Source organism: Lontra canadensis, unplaced genomic scaffold (genome assembly GCF_010015895.1).
Source record: "Lontra canadensis isolate GAN:19392208 unplaced genomic scaffold, GSC_riverotter_1.0 scaffold110, whole genome shotgun sequence".
NCBI lineage: Eukaryota > Metazoa > Chordata > Mammalia > Carnivora > Mustelidae > Lontra > Lontra canadensis.
Genome location: NW_022631104.1, coordinates 3,601,808 through 3,620,317, shown reverse-complemented (window position 1 = coordinate 3,620,317; position 18,510 = coordinate 3,601,808). Strand labels below are relative to the sequence as shown.

The 18,510-nt window shown below is 62.4% G+C and overlaps 1 protein-coding gene across 3 annotated transcripts in view; it reads right to left on the bottom strand.

Annotated features, from left to right (window-relative positions):
- Nucleotides 1-1,818: 1,818 nt before the first annotated feature.
- The window catches only part of NTN1 (netrin 1), a 168,980-nt gene continuing 152,288 nt past the window's right edge, over nt 1,819-18,510 (bottom strand). For all 3 annotated transcript variants that reach the window (XM_032839932.1, XM_032839933.1, XM_032839931.1), the window contains exons 6-7: nt 15,218-15,292; nt 1,819-2,229 (exon numbers count right to left, since the gene is read on the bottom strand). In XM_032839932.1, coding sequence (XP_032695823.1) covers nt 1,901-2,229; nt 15,218-15,292 — 404 coding nt within the window. In that variant the 3' untranslated portion in view covers nt 1,819-1,900. The remainder of the gene's footprint in view (nt 2,230-15,217; nt 15,293-18,510) is intronic.

The window sequence follows — 18,510 nt, the reverse complement described above, 5'->3', positions numbered from 1 at the left end:
CACCTCTTAAGACGTTGTGTCCGGCCCCAGACCCTGTCCCCGTCCCCACCCTGACTTCTCTTCCCCAAGCTAGATGCCGTCACCGGGGCCAGTGTCTCAGCAGCGACCCAGCCGTGCGAACCGAGGGGGTGGGTGGGCTACAGGGCAGTGTGCAGTGAGGGGCAGTGTGGCCAGAAGGCCCAGCTCTGGAGTCTGAACCCAGCTCTGCCTCTTACTTTCCTGTGACCTTGAGCAGTGTCCTCGCTGGCAGAAGTGGGCTGAGAATCCCTGTCTCGGGGTCATCATGAGGCTTAGGTAAGGTCACGTGGGTAAAGTGCCTGGCACAGAGCAGGTGCTCAGTAAGACAGCTGAGCTGTGGGCCGAAGCCGGGGAGGCGGAGGGAAGCCAGACCATGAGAGGCTGAGCTTCATACTTGGTCTGACCCTTGTGAGCCACCGAGCTCCAGCAGGGAAAATGAAACCAATTTCCTGACTGAGAGCAGAGCCAGGCCTCTAATTCAGTGTGCTGGGTGTGAGGACTGGGCCAGAGGCCCCTGGGCAGTGCAGAGAGCTCCGAAGCAGGGCAGCAAAAGGCCCTAGGCCTCGATGATGGGCCCTGTATGCGGAGAGCCAAAGGGCCAAAGGTCTGGGGCTGCCTGTTTGGGGACAGTGTCTCCAGAAAGCTTTGGAAAGGGGGCCTGGCCACACCAGGGGGCACGGAAGGCCTCCACAAGGAAGGGGTAGCCGGAAAGAAGGAGGCGAGGTGTTGCGCAGCTGGAAGGGGGAGCCCCAGGGCAGGGGTGGCTGCAGCGGGCATGCTTGGTCCAGCAGTCTCTGTCCCTTTCCCGAGGGATGCGGGAGTGAGGGCAGCAACTGGAAGTGGTCATGGCTTCCTTGGCCCACAGGAACCTGGTTGTCCCTGCCACTGCCTGGCTGAGGCTCGGGCACCCTGGGACCTTGCTGAGCCCGCAAACCCTGGCCCTCCTGGACAAACCCTTTCCCCCAGCCTGGCCCAGCTGCCTGTGCAAACCTGCATTCCATGCCCCAGGCCCTTCCCAGGAGCTGACTTCATTACACAAATAGTGTCACGGCCCCTTCCCCCTTCCCTGGAAAATGTCATAAAGGGGCTGGTTCCAAGTTTCCAGAAAGGAAACTCTTTGGGAGGTTTTGCCTTTGCAATGCCTCCTCCAACAGGCAGCTCCAGCGTGAGGCGGTGCCAACCGGCTGGGGCTCTTTGGGGGTGTCCTTGGGCCCACTGCCCTGGGCATGGGCTAGCACCCATTGCGCACCCCGGCGGGGACAGGCGCCAACCCCAGATCGCAGTCCTCTGGCTCCACCAACGGGAATCCCCACCCTGCCCCAAGAACCACCCCCCCACCAGGACCAACTCAGCAGGTGGCAGCAGAGGCCACAGGCCACCTGGGGACTGCTCCGGACCTCCAAGGGACTGATGGGGCCCAACTTGTCGCGGCCAGGGGTCCCACGTGGGGATCCCCAGACAAAGGAGGGGGGGGGAGGGGGGGCGTCTCGCTCAGCACCTCCCACCCCGAGGGTTCACAGTTCTCACGTCCCCCTCTCCAGAACCGTCCGGCGCCGAGGGGGTGGCCCCACCTGCGCAGCTTTGCGCCCCCCCCACCCCGGCCCCTCGTCCACCCCACCCCTACCCCGGGTCAGGCCTGCTCCGCCCGGAGAGCACGCCGCTGCTCTGGAAGGAGCCCGTGAGGTAGCTAAGTCTCCTCCTCATCTCTCCCGCCCCGGGCGCGCGCAGGAGCAGGGGTAGGGGAGGCTGGGGCGGGGCCACGGCCCAAGGCCCCCACCCTGCAGCCCCGCCCCTGCCCTCTCCCCACGCCCCCCACCGCCGGGAAAGCCCGCTTGGCCCCACGCCCCGCCCTGCCTGCCCGCCTGGCGCCTCGGCCACCGCGCTAGGCCTTCTTGCACTTGCCCTTCTTCTCGCGCTGCTGGAACTTGCGCAGCCGCCTTGCCCACGTGTCCCGCCACTGGATCACCAGGCTGCTCTTGTCCGCCACGATGCCGCTCTGGTCGGGCGAGTCCTCCGCGTTGCCCAGCAGCAGGTACTTCTTGAGGGGCTTGATTTTGGGACACTTGCAGGCGATGTCCCGTGAGCGGATCCACAGGCTCTGGTCACCACGGCGAATGCGGCTCGTGCCCTGCTTGTACACGGAGATGATGTTCACCGTGAACTTCCACCAGTCCCCTGCCTTGTCCGCCTTCAGGATGTGGATCTGGACCGCTGCAAGGAAGCACAGGCAGGAGAGTGGGACCCCGGGCCCAAGGAGTGACGCCTGTCCCCCTGCCCCCTTCCTGCAGTCAGGTGGGCCCTGCCTGCTTGCACAGCCGAGGATAGGTCAGCCAGTCTGATGGACAAGACACAGATGGGACAGGACGGCACAGGGTACCCCACTGGGTGGTACCGAAATGGATCTGAGGAACCCCACCTGCTGCTCCAAGAAGCCTTACATCATGCCTCTGTTGAATCTTTGCCTTTGGGGACAAACCTCCTCTAGGGCCAGCAAGGCCAGAAGAAGCTTAGAGGAACTGACCACCCCTCCTCCCAGCACTCTGGGCAGAGTCGCTGCCCAGGACAGGTGCCTTCTGTGAGAGCAGTGCCTGTCACTCCTCAGGCCGGGTGCGAGCCTCCTTAGTGTCCCCCCCCGCCCCACCACCAACCCTATTTCCTGCCACGGCATTTACAAAGGCTCCACGCACTTAACATCAAGCCTCATGACACCTCCAGACACACAACCTTGCCCTTGACCCAGTCTCAGAAAACCATGATGGGCTCTCAGTGCCAGGTGCAGGGTACCGTGAACCCACCCTTCCAGGTGGCCATGGCGCCCTTACAGCATCCGGGGTCCTTGTAGGGCACCCTCTCCCATCCCTGCCAGGCTGCCTGCCTCCCTCCCGACCCTTTACGATTCCCCAGGCCATTCGCCTCCCAATTCTCAACTGAAACGTCCCCTGGTACAGGAGTTCCAGCACTGGAGCCTGCATCGGAATGCCCCGAAGGGCTTGTTAAACAGACACTGCTGGGCCTCACCCCAGAATTTCTGATTGAACAGGTCTGGAGTCCACCTGTCACCAGTTCCCAGGTGGAGCTGCTGCTGCTGCTGCTCCCTAGAACACACTTTGAGAATCAGTGCCCTAGTAAATGTTAATGTCATTTCTGTAGGATATTAAGAGAGATTTTTAAAGTAGGGAGAAATGCCTTAAAAAAAAAAAGATGGGGAACTTTGCTTCAATAATGTTTGTGAAATTGAGTTAAAGTTAAGAGGTTTCCTTAACTGCAGGACTTTTCAGTGCCTTCAGTCTATAAATTGTTATACGCATGTGGGTTGGTTTCCCAAACAACTCTCGAGCGCAGACCTGTGCAGCTAGCGCATCTCGGGTTAGCAGAGCCCCGTGCAGCCCAGTTGGGGAACTGCTGGGGGAGCACACAATCATTCCAGGGGAGGAGAGAGGTCTCTGCTGCACTGACTGATCAAGGAAAACTTGGTCATGAACCATGGTCCGAACAGGGCATGCTACCCTTGCTGAGCCCACTGCCAACCCCTGCACCTTCCCCCCTGGCCCCGGCTCAGGAGTGCCCTGGTGGATGAGTGGACTGGGGTCCTCCTGGAAAAGCAGCAGCAGCTCGTCTCCAGATTACACCTGAAGGACCCGAGCTCCCACAGCCGCGAGGACGTGTCCCCAGGCATGCCAAGCGGTCCTCACCTGCCCGCTTACAGCCCACCCGCCCGTGCAGGCCAGCCTCTCTTAAAATCCCTGGGGCCCTTCCTGCTCCCCCTTCTGTCCCCACACTTGGCTCAGGATGCTGGCGAGGTTCAGGGACAGTGGGGCCCGGGGCACGTCTGCCACCCTTCAGCTCATCCTTCTGGGGTGAGGGACATGGCAGATTTTCCCATATTTCATTTCAGCCATTCCTGGGCATCCTGAACTTTGCACTCCAGTCTGAGGGCTCCAAAGAATGGCTGCCATGGCAACCGTTTCCATGTTTTTGTCACCAAGGGACTCAACACTCAGTGTGAACTCTGAGGTGGGGTGGGGAGCCCTCTCCAGCGTGCAGAAGTGGCTGGGCCGTGTGTTTGTGCACACGGAGGTCACCGTGGCAACTGAGTGCCCCTCGACTAAGCGACGGGGGGAGCCGGCGTCCCTGAGAACCCCAGTTTCCTCTCCTCGGGACTGAGCTGAATGCAGAATGAGGCCCCGTCAGGATGCCACTGTTTCCCTGGGTGAGACCCCCGACCCCCCAGCCCAGCCCCGGTGCCCTCCCCCATCCCCCACCCCCATGCCTGCCGGCTGGGGTGGGCAAGAGGTGGCCCCACAGAGATGCTGCAGAAGGCCCCTGGGGAACGCGGCTGTGACTCCAGACACTGAGCACCCTGTGGTGTGACAGGCTGAGTCGTGTCTCCCGGCCCCAGATGTCCCAGGAAGAAGTGCCAAACCCCCAGACCTGAGGATGTGCTCATGTCCAGAGGGTCATTACGGAGGTTGTGAAGTTCAGAGGAAGGCATGAGGGGGACTGGTGTCCCCGTGAGGACACAGTGAGAAGCAGCCATCTCCAAACCGAGGACGGGGCCCTCTGGAGAAGCCGCGTGCAGACACCTCCATCTCGGACTCCCGGCCTCCGGAACCCGAGACAATAAACTTCTGTTGTTCCAGCCCCTGGCCTGCGGTGCTTGGTTCTGGCAGCCCGAGCAAGCTCGTACAGTTGGAACTGGGGGCTCAGGACCTTATAGGTGTTGGCCCCGAGCTGGGCGGGAGGGCAGCTCCGATGATGTGGGCCAGCCAGGCTGGGAGGCAGCCAGAGCGCGCTCGCCTGACCTGGTCAGGCCCTGGGCTGGCCCTTCTTACTCTCTGGCTCTTCACAGAGCAGGAAGACGGGAGACCCCCGCCTCACCTTCCCGGGGTCTGGAGTTTCCGTCCCCTGAAGGAATGTTCCGGAACACCAGGCAGGGCATCCAAAGCAGCCTTCCTCCCCCACCCCACTTCCCCCGGCCCTGCCAGTAGGCCTGGAGGTGATCCACTCAACACTGAGGATGCAGCCCAAAGGGGTACCCCGTCCCTGAACACCCTGCTGTCCCCGAGAATCCAGGGGCCAAAAGCGATGGACACCGGTCCATGGAGACAAAGCAATGGTCCCTGTTCTCTCTCCACCCCAGCAGCTCACGGCAGCTCCCGGGCCTTGGAGCCGGACGGCACGGACGGGCACAGGGGCAGGGGAGGGTGGCGGTGGGGTTCATGTGATTATGCTGGAAAAAATCCACAGTTCCGCTACCCTTGGCAACGCGTCCGCACATTACACAGCCCACCAAGTATGAGCTGCACACACAGTGCGCGGGCCAAGTCCCTGCCGTGCACATGCAGCTGAAAATACTCAAAATACACATTGAAACGGTGACCTCAGGCAGACCCACTCCACACGCTCGGTGAGCGCGCCCACCACAGCACAGGGAGTCCAGGGCGGCTGGGGTCCCCTGGGGGGCCCGTGGCATTGCCCAACAGGCACGCCAGGCCCCAGGCAGCTCTGCCCATCTGAGCACCACGGTCCCTGCGGGCGTGCCCCTCCACCCACACAACACTCAACACCCCCATCTGTGCACCCATGTCCTAGCTTGACCTTCAGGAGGGCAGACTGGGGGCCCAGTAAGGATCCCCCATCCCGTCTTCAGAAATGAGGGACGTGACCCTCAGAAAGGCAGACGGAGACTACATGGGACAGGAAGAGGCGTGCAGAGACCAGCCTGCAGGCAGAGGGTCCCAGCACAGAGCCAGGGGGTCCCCCTCTGGCGCAGAGGCCAGGCAGTGGCCGGGCTGGGGAGACAAAGTGGCCCCGCTCTCAGTGGTAAGCAGCCAAATCTCGGGGTCCACACCGCAAATGCCCACCCTTATGCTGAGGGCTTGGGCTGCAAGCATGCCCGGGGCTGGGGGGGCCCGCCCTTCGCACAGACAAAAGCAGGCATTGGTGGGGGGACCTGGAACTCACGAGGCAAGATGGGTGAGGTCAGCACCCCCGTGGATGTCGCTGAGCAAAGCCGCAGGGGGCAGCACGTCTGCAGAACGGGACAGATGCCCGAGGAAAGGCATGGAGAGGGCTCATGGGCTCCAGGGAGCAAGGAGCTGGCCTCTGCAGCCCACGTCCTAGGGGCCAGGCCAGCCTGGGAGTCCCCATCATCTGCAGCCAGCTCTGATCGGCAAGGCTGAAGACAGGGTGGGGCAGCCCCCCCTTAGCAATTCTGGAGTTCACAGGAAGGACTTAGCAGCCCCCGATGCAGGGCTGTGACAACCGACTTCTCTTCTAATCCTGGCTTGTGGCAGGGCTGGCGGGGACCATGCACCTCTCATCCCTCCCCTCGGCTGCAGGTCTGGCTGTGACTGGGAGCAGGGGAGTGGCCGACCAAGGGCCAGGCCCACAGAAGCCAGTCAGCAAGAAGGGCCTGTGCCCGAGTTGGGCGGTGGACTCGGAAGGCAGGCCCAGGGTAGGCTGGGCGCCTCTGGCTGGCACCAGGGGGCGGGGGTTCCTCTCGGCAGCTGGATGTGCAAGGCCCTCTGTGTCCTATAGGAACAGACCTCGCCTTCCTTCCAGGGAGCCTCAACCTCTATGGGTCCCAATGCGGGGAGATCCTCAGGTCACCAAGGCACCCTAAAAAGTCGGAAGCTCCGGGTCCCATGCTTGGGTTCCTCCACAGGGGGACCTGCTGGCCCACAGCAGATAGCCCTGTTCTCGCCCTGAACAGGGGAGCCCCCGTTCATTCCGAGCCTCCGTCCCCAGCTCCAGTCTTGATCCAAGAGACTCAGAGCCTGTCAGCTCTAGGCCCTCGGAGGCCCTGGCACAGCCACCTCTGGGGATAGTTACCGACAGGAAGTAGCTCCAAGCTGACTTATGTCCCTGCTGGTAGGTTTTGGGGACCCCCTACTGGCATCAAAGCTCCCGGACTGGGCCAGATTCTAAGAAAAAAAGTGTATACAGTTGTTGCTCATTCATTTGCTGGCTCAGCCTGAGGACAACCTGCTGGGCTGGGGCCCTAGGGGAGGGGCCGTGGGGGAGGGGTCCTGGCACCCGCCCGAGGGGAGAGGGGCTGCCAACCATCTTCCTCTTCCCACAAGCCTTGAGCCCTGGGACACCTCCGAGGGGAGGCTTCCTGCCGCCTGGAGGTCTCCTGGATTTATGGGCCGCTCAGGGTGGGCCCCCAGGGGCTTCCCAGCAGCCGCCCCTCCCAAGCAGGCCTGGTGGCCAGCCCCTGGCCTCCGCCAGCACCCCGCCAACCGCCCAGCCATACCTTCCTGTTGGGCCGGTCCGGCCGGGGAAGGCTTGTCACCCATCTGTCTCGGAGACAGCGGCCAGGACGAATGGGGGAGGACACTAACCCCACAGAAACCATTAAAACCATGCAGCCCCATAAATCTCCCGGTATAGAAAGTGTGTCATGAGTTGCAGCTGCTTTCATAAAATGCAGCCCTGACCACATGTTTCCCCATCCCCCGTGAAGGTAAGAAAGCCCGGAGCCCGGCCAAGTCTTGTTCTTGGAGATGCTGACCTGCCAGAGGCGGGGTGGCGGGGGGAGGGGGGCAGCGAGTGTGCGGGTGGAGAGGGGATGCAGGGCATCGAGGCAGGACCCGCGCACCCACCACGGGGTGTCTCAGCCGTCCTCATCAAGCGAGGTGGCGAGCTGAGGCGAGCTGTGGCCACAACAGGCCACAGGCCCCCACGGGAGTCCTCTGGAGTCCCCGGGCTGCCACCCCCAAAAAGTCATACCTCGAACCTCAAAGAAGACAGGGACACCCACCTGTGGGCCGGCTGAGGGTCCCTCCTTTCTCCCCCTCTCAGCAAAGACATCCTGGTTTGCCCCCCTCTCTCTCAGAACCAAGAGCAACGTGAATGCTGCCTCAGTTTCCCAGCCAGGCCCCAGGGCTCCGGCTGCATTCCTGGAAGGGGAGAGGGGTGAGACCTGGGACCATCTCCCTGCACAGGGATCCTCGGAGGAGGGGATGCTGGGAATCAGAGTCAGACTCTGGGGAAGACATGAGCCCTGTTCCCTGGGCAACGGTCCCAGTCTGGCCCGGCCACCTGCATCCCCCTTCACGAGTGAGACGGGGTCAGGGGACTGGCCACCCCGCTTGGCCAAAGGCTCGGGTAGGAGAGTGGGGCGCCCTCATCAGCGGGCTGGTCTCTTCCTCAAAGGAGCCAAAGGGACAGAGGGCCCCCTCTCCCAGTCAGGAGGGACGGAAAGAGCCTGGCTCGTCCCCTGCCCCCCATCGCAGGTCTGGCCAGAGCTGCTGGAGTGTCACCCGGAGGATGGCCTCACACAGCCCCAGGAGATGCCCGACAACCAAGCCCGCCTCCCAGCACCCCCGGGAAGGCCCAGGGAGGAGCGTCGCCCCAGGCTGGTGCGCCAGTGGGGTCCTGGCCTCTGAAGGAGGGCGAGGCAAGCAGATCGACCTCCGCTAATATGGCCTCAGATCAGGCCCCTCATCACTCCCCAAGGTACCCACCTCCCCGGCCACCGCCCAGACATGTGGCCTCCAGGACTCACAGAAAGCCTGGCGCAGCAGGTGCTTTTCTGGCTACAGATTGATGCATACTCCATGGTGGGGGTGTGGCCCGTCCGAGCTCCCCAAACAGCCTGCAGCCCGGTGCCCATTTAGGACATGGCCTCCAGGCAGCCCCTTTGCGGAGCTCAAAGGGCAGCCAAGCCTGTTTCCCTAGCCGGAGCCCTGGAGTGGGGGTGTCCAGCAGCCACGGGTCCTCTCATGCACCCTCTGCATGCCCCACTCAGCTCTAGCTCCTAAAAGGCAACCCACACCCAAAGGACGGAACCCACTTCTCCAAGGAACCCTGAAGACAGGTCACCAGGCCCGGAAATAGGAACCAAGCAGTATCCAGACCACAGCCCCAGAGTCCTGGGGGTGCTCCTTGGCTGGCCACGTTCCCCCAGGGGAATCTAGCAGACACCTGCGAGCACTCGGAAGGGTGTCCCTGGTCCCCTGGCAAGCCTCCCACAGCCCTGCTCCAGAGGGTGCCCTGGGGTCTGGGGGCAGGGCTGCACACAGCAGGTGTACACAGACTGGGGGCAGGCCAGGAAGGACCCACAGGATCCCCACCACGGTGGCGCGGCGGCGGGGGGGTCCATCCGAGCCCTGCATTGCTGAGCAAGATGCTCTGTGACCCTGGACACAGGCCCCCGGTGGGCAGAGAGGACAAGTGCTGCCCGTCACAGGTGTGGGACACAGCCGGCGCCCCCAGCCCCAGGGGCAGAGCTCTCCAGGCACCTTGGACAGACCCCTGCCCCCACCCCCTCCAAGCCTCCACGTTCCGGTCAAGTTGTCCCGGGGGGCCCTTGGGCCCTCCCTGTCCAACCTGGTGGTCACCCGCATTCCTCGACCCCAGCCTGACTCACACGGACCCAGCCCCACATCTGGCCTCCATATGGAGCTGGCCCTCTGGGAGTGGGGAGGAAGGAAGGTCACATCTGGCTGGGGAAATTGGAGGCTCCCCAGGGGGACGGTGACCCCCCCCCAGGGAAGGGTCAGCGAGCCTCTGAAACACCATGCCATGCGCCGCTGGCTGCTCAGTGTTCCACTCCCCGGGGCTACGGGGGACTGGGGTGGGGGGGCTGGCGTCTCCCAGGAACGGCCTCAGGAGGGGGAACACCCGCACCCACACCCAAGCCCCCGGATTGCGGGGGGTGCTGCAGACCCAGGCACGTCGTCCCTGGGACATGTGGAGAACCCATCTAGCTCTCCACACTTAACGGGATTGATCCTGACCAGGAAAGCTCTTGAACTCAAGGTCAAGAAAAGGAAGGGGATGAGTGTTAAGAGGGGAGAGGCCATCGTTTGCTGAGACTGTCCTCCCTCTCCCCCGGGTCCCTGGGGCCAGTCAGACAAAAAGAGGCCTGAGTAAGGAGCCTCTCCCCTGACCCCATCTGATCTCCAGCCTCAGCAGTCCTCGCCAGCTCCGTGATCATCGGCAGGCTCCCACCAGCGGTGGCGCCCCCACATGCACCCCCCTTGGGGACCACCCGGGACCTCCCTCCCCCACGCAGCCATGCCCATCGCCAGCCCCGCCGGTCCCAGCCACGATGTCCGCCATGTTGGCTCCATCATCTCTAAATGTCACCCCAACACCACGGGGACCCCTCCTGCCCCTCTGTGCAGCCTGGAAGTCTCTCGGGCTTTGCAGTCCCCAGTCCAGAGTGCACTCCCGTGTCTGGTTGAGTCTCAGCATAACGTGGGCAGGACACGGTGTGTGCCCCGTGACAGGTGTTCGTGTGGATTTGTCAAGGACGGGAAGAAAGGCCGTGAGGTGCCCCGTCCTGGGCCTGGCAAGGCCCCGGGAGGTCCCTGGGTGCAGGGGGAGGCATGTTGGGGTGAATGACAGTTCCACTTAGGTCCCAGGCCCGCTTCTGCCACGGGCCCCCCCCCCGAGAAAGCAGGCGCGCGTGCACATGCACAGCCCAGCAAGCCCCGTCTCTCCCCCACAGATGCCAGCAGGGTCTCCCCTTTGAGCCGCACCCAGACGCCATCCCTGCGGGAGCTCAGGAGGCGTACTGGACGCAGATCGTCTCGTGAAAAGCATTCTGATTTTTCCATCTGGTGGTGCCAAAATGTCTTTCAACAAAAGGGGTGACTAATAAACATTTCTGGGAACGAATCATTTTTCCAAGAACTGGCAAAAGTGAGATGATCTCACCTTTCAGAATGTGAGCTGTCCGTCCCCCCCCACTTGCAAAGCCCAAGGAGAAGGAAAAGCCTGGAGGCAGCACCCAGGAGCCCACGGCGGCCCACGTGAGCAGGCCCAGCTCTCAGTGGGCTCGGACGTGGCCATGGATGCTGAGGCCCACTGGGGGCTCATCCCAGGCTCCCTGGCCCCCACACCCTTGCATCCAGCACCTGCTTCCCCAGCCTGTTTCCACTTCTGTGGCCGAGGCCTTCCTCCCTCTGCCTGGGAGCCTTGCTTTGCCCCGTGAGCACTGGCTACCGAGGACCCTCCTCCAGGAAGCCCTCCCTCTATGCCCTCTCTGGAGAGCCAGGCTCTGGAACTCAGGCTTGTCCACCCCGCCCCACTCTTGACTGTGTGCATGTCTCCCTCCTAGACTGTAAGTTCCTTGGGGGCTAAGACAGTGTCTCCTCCGAATCCGCAAGCTCAGTACCCAGGACAGGATGGGGCATACAGCAGGTGCTCAATGAGTGTGTGAAGAGGGACCGGCTGGGGATGGGTATGTGAGGGAGCAGGACGCCCTGGGATATGTGGGGGGGGGGGTAGGGAGGGTGCACAGGTGTGGTGAGTGAGGACAGGGCCCGGAAGGTGGTCAGGGACAAGAGGGAGCAGAGGCAGGAGGCCGAGCGGCCGGGCCTGGATGGTCATGGGAGCGGCCTGAGACCTTCCCTAGCCCCAGCCTAGTGCCCACCCCCCACAGGGCCCTGGGGACAGTGTAATTCTGTCACCCTCATTGCCTTGACTTCCCCTGGCTGGCAGCGCATGACTCCGGGGGGAGGGGCTCCAGACAGATGCTGCCCAGACTCGGTGGTGAACACACTAGAGGGCACACTCACACACACTCACGGGCCCACACAGCACACACAGATGTGCTCCCTATCACACAAGCACACACACGCTCTGATGTGCACACACACAGGGTCACAAACACACATGTGCGTCTGTGCACATTCACACCCGCACACCCACCCCTGTTGCACACAAGGCACGTGTGCACGCTCACACTTACACCCCCACATGTGTGCGCACACGCCCACATGCACACGGGAACACTTGCACGTGCTCACACACTGTCACACTCGTGCACCCACACGTGATCACACAAGCAGCTCCACAGGAGCCCACTCACACGCCCACATCCACGCACACGTGCCCACACTCACGTACACACCCACGAGCGCACACGCAGCTGTTCACACCATCACACCTACCCGTGCACACTGGGTCTTATCCAGAAAGGTGTCATGTCCCCTGGATGAGACCCCCATGTGACAGGAAACCGAGGCCCTGGCTGGTGAGGCTCCTGCCCCAAGTCCCACAGCACATTGGGGGCCTGCATGTCCAAACCATGGGGCTGCTGTCCCCCCCCTGCAGATGGGAAGAGAACAGGCCTCCCTCCCCTGCTAGGGGCGCTCTGTGGATGCGAGGAGCACGGTGGGACTTGGCCCTGAGGCCCTCCCCTGACCCCCGTCTCCCTTTCTCCACTTGGTGCCCAACCCAGCCCCTCCCATCGGGAATGTGCCAGAGCGAACACAGGGCAGGACCTGCCCTCACACCCCTTCTTCCCCCTGCCCCAGTCGGCGGAGACCCAGCTCCACGTCCCCAGCAGGAGATGGGGCCCAGGGCCTGCTCTTCACGTGGCAGAGGCGGCCATCCCGGGGCGCTCATCAGCAGCTTCTAGAACATTCAGGGCACTGGTTACATTTTCTAGTTGGCTCCCTGCCAGGTGTCAGAGCAGGGACGATGCAGCCCCCCCCCCCCCGCCCCCAGAAAGTCCAGTCCCCAGTCCGCCTCTGCCTGGCCCGCTCTGCCCGCCTCACCTCCCTCCTCATCCTCTTCCTGTGCATCATGCCCCCGCGCCGACCTGGGGAGGGGCGCCCCCACTCTCACGTTATCCGGGGGTCTGTGGTCCCAACGGAATGCAGGGTCCTGCGAACCCAAGCACACCCACCCCTGTTGTCACACAAGGCACGTGTGCACGCTCACACTTACACCCCCGCACGACACCTCACCAGCCCCCCACCCCCAGCCCCAGCACGAGGCTCCGGCTGCACCTGCGGGCCCCTGCCCTGGTGGGGAGCTGCTCCCTCCCTCCTGAATAAGCCGATGGGGCCCCTCTACGTTCATAAAAAGACTGTGTCTGGTCCCCTTTGACAAAAAGAGGGTGTTTAGCCCTCCTGCTGATGGGGGCCAGCAGAGTGCCAAGGGGGGACAAGGGTCCCCCAGAACATTGGGGGTCAGGAGAGCTGAATTCAACGGAGGAAAAGAAGACAAGAGAACAAAACAGGGCCGAGTCCCACAGAACCAGGTGTGACACACGCGCTATTCCAGTAACTGTTTTAAAAGCCTAATTTTTCCTTTCTTTGCTTTTAGAACCGAACAGGGGCTGCAGGCCAGCACCTCACAGAAGGACTGCTGGGCCCTCCCCCTCCAGCCCTCAGGTGTGTTCCCCCAAAGATGCTTCCGGAACAACTCCAAGCTCTCCCGCCCCAGCACACCCACCATGCCGTCCCCCGTTCTGGGCAGCGCTCTCTATAGCCGCTGGCTCTCAGGGCCTGTGGACAGAGCCCGCACTTGAATCCCAGGCCCCAACCCTACGACCGCAACAAAACCCTTGGGCCCCCCTGCCTGAGCCCTCATCCCTCCCTTGTGCGTGTCACCAGGGCTGAGACTGCGCTCCCTTTCCCTTTCAACCATCTCGAGGTTTCTTCTTCCAGCGGCAGCCGGACGTTCCTGCACTGTCGCGGGTGCAAACATCTGAACGGGGCTTTGGGAAATTGGCTGCAGGCCACACATGGGTCTGGATCGGGGCCACCGGGAGACACACCCCCAGCAAGGGGCAGACCAGGCACCCTGGGCAGCCTCTAGGCTCTGGGGACATAAGGTTGCGTGTGTGTGTGTGCGTGTGTACCCGTGTCTGTACACACACTCACACGGGTACAATGATTACGTTTTATAAGTTCTCCAAATTCCTCTGGGTTCCCTCATGTATTTCGTTACATTTAAAGGGCCGGACCCTTGTCCTTATTAAAGAGAAACACCTTACGTCTGGTTCCTACAGCCCGCCCCGGGCAGATGGCAGGCCAGGCTGGGTCACGGAGGGACAGAGGGACAGACAGAGGTCCTCTTCTGGCTCTGCTCCTTCCTCCCTCCCTTCCGGCCCAGCTGCCAGGCAACTCGCAAGGGTCGCTCCTCCCTGGGAGCCTGGGAGGCATCGGGCCCTGTTCTGGCAGCTTCCAGACATACAGAGTGAGGCAGGTCTGGAAAGGCGGACAGGAGAGGCCAGCGTGGTGTGGGGTGGACAGGCCTGCCAAGCCCGTGTCTGGGGGACCACCTCTGGGGGCCAGGTGACAGGACCAGGCAGCATCAGTGGGAGTCGGGGGTGACGGAGGGGGTTGGGGAGGGTCAGCCGCCTCCCCAAATCCGCCAAGCCCAACAGGTCCAGAGGAGGGCCGGACGGTCGAAGGTGCCAGGCCTGGGTTCAGAGCCCCTGGGCCTCCATCCAGGCCGCGGTGACCTCTTGGCCGGGTGACAGGGGCCTCGGCTGCCCATGTGGACACCCAGGTCTCTGCCTGGGGTCCTCCCCTGCCACTGCCAGCAGATCCCCTGGGTCTCCTGTTTGCTAGGCACCTGCTCTGAAGTGACCCCTGGCTCTCGGCTGCAAGGGTGGCCTTGAGGGGCTCCCCTCCTCCAGCGGGCTCCCCAACAGCCTCCCAAGTCAGGCTTTGACCCCACATCACGTGTTGTCTGGCCAGCCCAGGCCTCCAGCCAGCACAGCCACTCTCAGGGACCAGACACCACAAAGCCAGCTCCTTACCTCCTCCCAGGGTTGGGTGGCAGCCTGGAAGGAAGGAGGTTCCCAGCAAGTGTGTACGGAGGAGGACAGGGCCATCCAACAGAGAAAGGGGCACGGGGGCCCTGACAGCTCAAGGGACAGGGCTGTCAGCCCCAGAGCTGCTGGCTGCAAAGCACCCTCCGGGACCCAGCGACCACTTAAAATGCAGATTCCCCGGCCCACCCCAGCCTTTGCAGAGTCAGCATTTGGAAGGAGGAGGCTTTTAAGCCCATGGAGCTGCTGCCCCCTTTCCTGACACCTGGAGGACCCCACGCTGAGCCACGGAGGGAGACTCAAGTTGAAAGCCCATAGTACGGAGAATGGCACCCAAGACCAGAGAGGCAAAGCGACTAATCTGAGGCCACACAGCCCCCAACCTGGGGCAGAGTGGAGGCTGGAGGCCAGGCTGGGAATCCCAACCACAGGGGAGCTCTTGCCCAGGGCAGAGAAAACTCAGTCCTCGAGCCCTGCAGTTCCCTCGCGCCCCCCCCCAGAAGTCCCCTGGCACCCCTTGCCTCCAAGGGCCTCGGGGAAAGAGCTGACAAGTCCCTTGGGCGTGGGATCCCACCAGCCAGGCCCCCTGCTGATCACGGGACACCAGGACCCGCCCCCCCACCCCACCCCCACTGGTCACATGGTCCCCAGACAGGGAGCCGGGGCACTCACCATAGTCCTTCCTGCAGTACTTTTTCATGTTAATCTTCAGCTTCCCCTTGGAGGCCTTGCAGTAGGAATCACAGTCTGCAGGGGAGGAGAACACAGACAAAAAACCTAATTAGGCTGGCGATGAATAGGCCGGGGGTGAGGGGGAGGCCCCCTCCCCAGATGCCCAGAGGCCTGCGATACCCACGGGGCCGGGCGGGGCTGCCATTCAGGGCAGCCAGGCCTTCTCAAGAGGCGCTTGGGACAAAGGGCCCCCCACCCGGCCCGGCCCCCCACCCTGTGGCCCCAAGGAGCCCTTCAGCCACCGCCTGGAGCCCCCTTGGCCTCTGTGAGGGACACTGGGGCCTGTGGTATTGTGCCACCCAGGGCTTCCGAGCGCCGCCCAGATTCCCCCCAACCCGTTCTTAAGACACAACTGGAACCTGATTAAAGCCGATAGAGGCCTCATTGTCACCCCGCGCCCCGGGTCTGTGTCAGGCGCTGGCTTTCATGGCGCAGAGCCTCTGGCTGGGGTCAGACCCCAACAAAAGAGGTCACGGAGGAAATTAGCAGCCCATGAAGCATTAGAAAACGCCTTTGGTGTCCACTCTACTGGAGTGTGCAAATAGAATGGCCCGCGGAGGGGAGTTCAGTTCTAATGGGCCCCACTGCTGCGAGGCAGGGCTATGGGCCTGCGGCCGCTGGGAGCATATCGGGGTCTTCCCGGAGCTGGGGTGCGAGCCAGGCGGAAAGTGCAGGGCCTCTGGGGTCGGTTAGCCCCTGGGCCCGCTTCTCCTGGGGCTGGGGGCCTCCGTCCAACCACCAGAGCAAACACCCTGCCTCGGCCCAGCCAGGCCCTCTCCCAGCCAGCTCTTTCCGATCCTCCGACAAGGTGATGCAACGCTTGGCCACTGCCCGACACACCAGGCCTCACTCAGTCTCACCACCATTCTAGGATGTGGGGGTGACGGTCCCATTCTGTAGGTAGGAACACTGAGGCCCCCTGCCCAAGGCCTCGCTGACAGCTGGTGCCCAGGCTGGGCCTTGAACTCGGACGTGAGAGGCCCAAGGACTGCTCTCTGGGTTATGCCACGCTGTGGTTCAGTAAACACAATGCCAGCAGGGTGTGAAGCTCAGAGCAGGGCACAAGGAGTACCCCGTGTTCCAGCAAGGCCCAGACAGCCGGTGGAGGGCCCAGAATGTTCTAGAAGCCATGGCAGCATCGGGCAAGAGAGGTGAGCTAGGGGTATGTCCAGGTGACAGGTTCGGGGGGCTAAAAAGGGGACACACACACATTGAGGGGATCGCCCCAGGAGCAGGTGCAGCCCCTCCCCCTGCAGAGGGCATTGCCAAGCTGACCTGGGGGTAAGGAAGGATCTGTGTGGGGTACAGGACAAAGCTGGGGAGGGAGTCAGTCCTCCCAGTGCCCCTCACCCTCCGGCTTAGCGATGCAGAGAATATTCAGAGACACCTCCCACCCCAGAGCTGGTCTCTGGCCCCGTGAGATGTGGCTGCCTCCTTCCAGGTCCTGGAATTCACGGACTAGTGCCTCGGTTAGAGTCGAAACTGCTCCATCCCACTGCCCAGGGGGCCCACGGCCTGGCAGCCCCCTGCTGCCTCCTGAGCCAGCTTTTGGGAGGGGCAGGGGGAGCACGCAGTGGGGAACAAGTCTCAGAAAATAGGGGAAAACGCAGCCCCCCCCCGCTTCCTGGTCCCCTGTGGTCTGAGCCCCGGGACCCCCTCCTGGTCACCAGGACACCCTGCCAGGGGCACCCGGAGGCTATCCTGCTAGTGACTTCTGCCAGATAGCTGGCTGGCCACCAGGGGAGGGAGGGGACCTCTCAGGAGGCAGGGACACAGCTGTCCAGGGACCACCGCCTGCATTCTGCAGCCACCAAGCCCGAGCGGTCAACGCAATGTGATGGCAGCCCCAACGCATGGACCCAAGGCATCCGCACCGGGCCCAGCGCCCCGTGCCTCACCCTGGGGAGCAGCTGCTCCAGGCCGCGGGTCAGCCACCACAGGAACAGATGACGCGCACAGCAAAGCCACCGCCGCAGCTGAACCCAGGATGTGCAAGAGACCCGCGGTCCTGAGAGTGGGCTGGGCTCCCTCCCTGCTCTCCCCACTTAGAGGAGCTAACAGGAATGCTGGGTGATCTCCCCGGGACGGCCTTGAACCCCCTTACTCCTCGCCTTTTGGTTATTTTTTACCGAAGTCAAAAGCCATTGGTCCATGTCTGTGCTTGCATTCCGGAAAATCATCTCCGCTCTCACTCCCCGGGGGGCCTCTCCAGCTGGGCACTGAGGCACACAACCCAGAGGGGAGGGGGACACAGCACCGTGTAGCCGTGGGCTCTGCACACTTGTGAGGGAGTCCCTGTCAATCCCACCTGAAAGCCAGGAAGCCAGAGCTCAGGAAGGTTCTAGAACACCTGCCATGCACTGTGGGGGCCAAAGGCACGGTGGCAGAGCCCGGTGACAGTCTCCTCCCAGGGCACCTTGGGCTTACTTCTTGCCTTCCCTCCTGCTAACACCAACAGTGGTTCTCTCCAGAGCCAGATATCTACCTGGGACAGACATCGTCCCAGAATGTGTGGCATCCATTCCCTGCCCAATGAGAACATCGCAGTACCAGCCCCATTTCAGAGCTGGGGTGGGCCGGCCACGGAGACTCAATCCCAGGACCCCAAGATCATGACCTGAGCCGAACACAGATGCTCAACCCACGGAGCCCCCCAGAAGCCCCAGAAATACTTCTTAAGGGCCATGTGCTCATTGTGAGATGTCCCCCCACTCCCTTTGGATTTGTCGATTCCAGCTGGGTTGAGAGTAGGGAAACAAAGACCGAGACTCTTAGACCTGTACGTAAAACATGGGTAAATGGGCTTGGAATGAGGACGATGGAAACGCTCTCCTTTGGGTAGAGTCAGTAACGTCCAGGTCACAGACACCATGGCCGCTATCTGGCGGCTGGCGGATTCTTTGTTTTGGGTGTGTTCCACACAACTGAGGTCATCAGACAAGTGGTCCCTGGGTAGGGAAAATGTTCCTGCCTTTTCTTCTTCTATCAAATACACACACAACCACAGAGACGGCCTCAGGAGGGACAAGCCACAGGTTTCACATGTGGTTCTGACTCCTTCAAAATGGCATATCTACTTGGCAGCGACCCACGGAGCCCCTCTTTGCCTGGTGCCAAAAGAGCTGTAAAGACAACGAGAAAAATGAAAATTCACAGTCCCGCCAAAAAAACACAAATGGATAGATGACCCCCATGCTGGAATCTGGGAGCAGTCTCTATTAATTAAAGGCAGA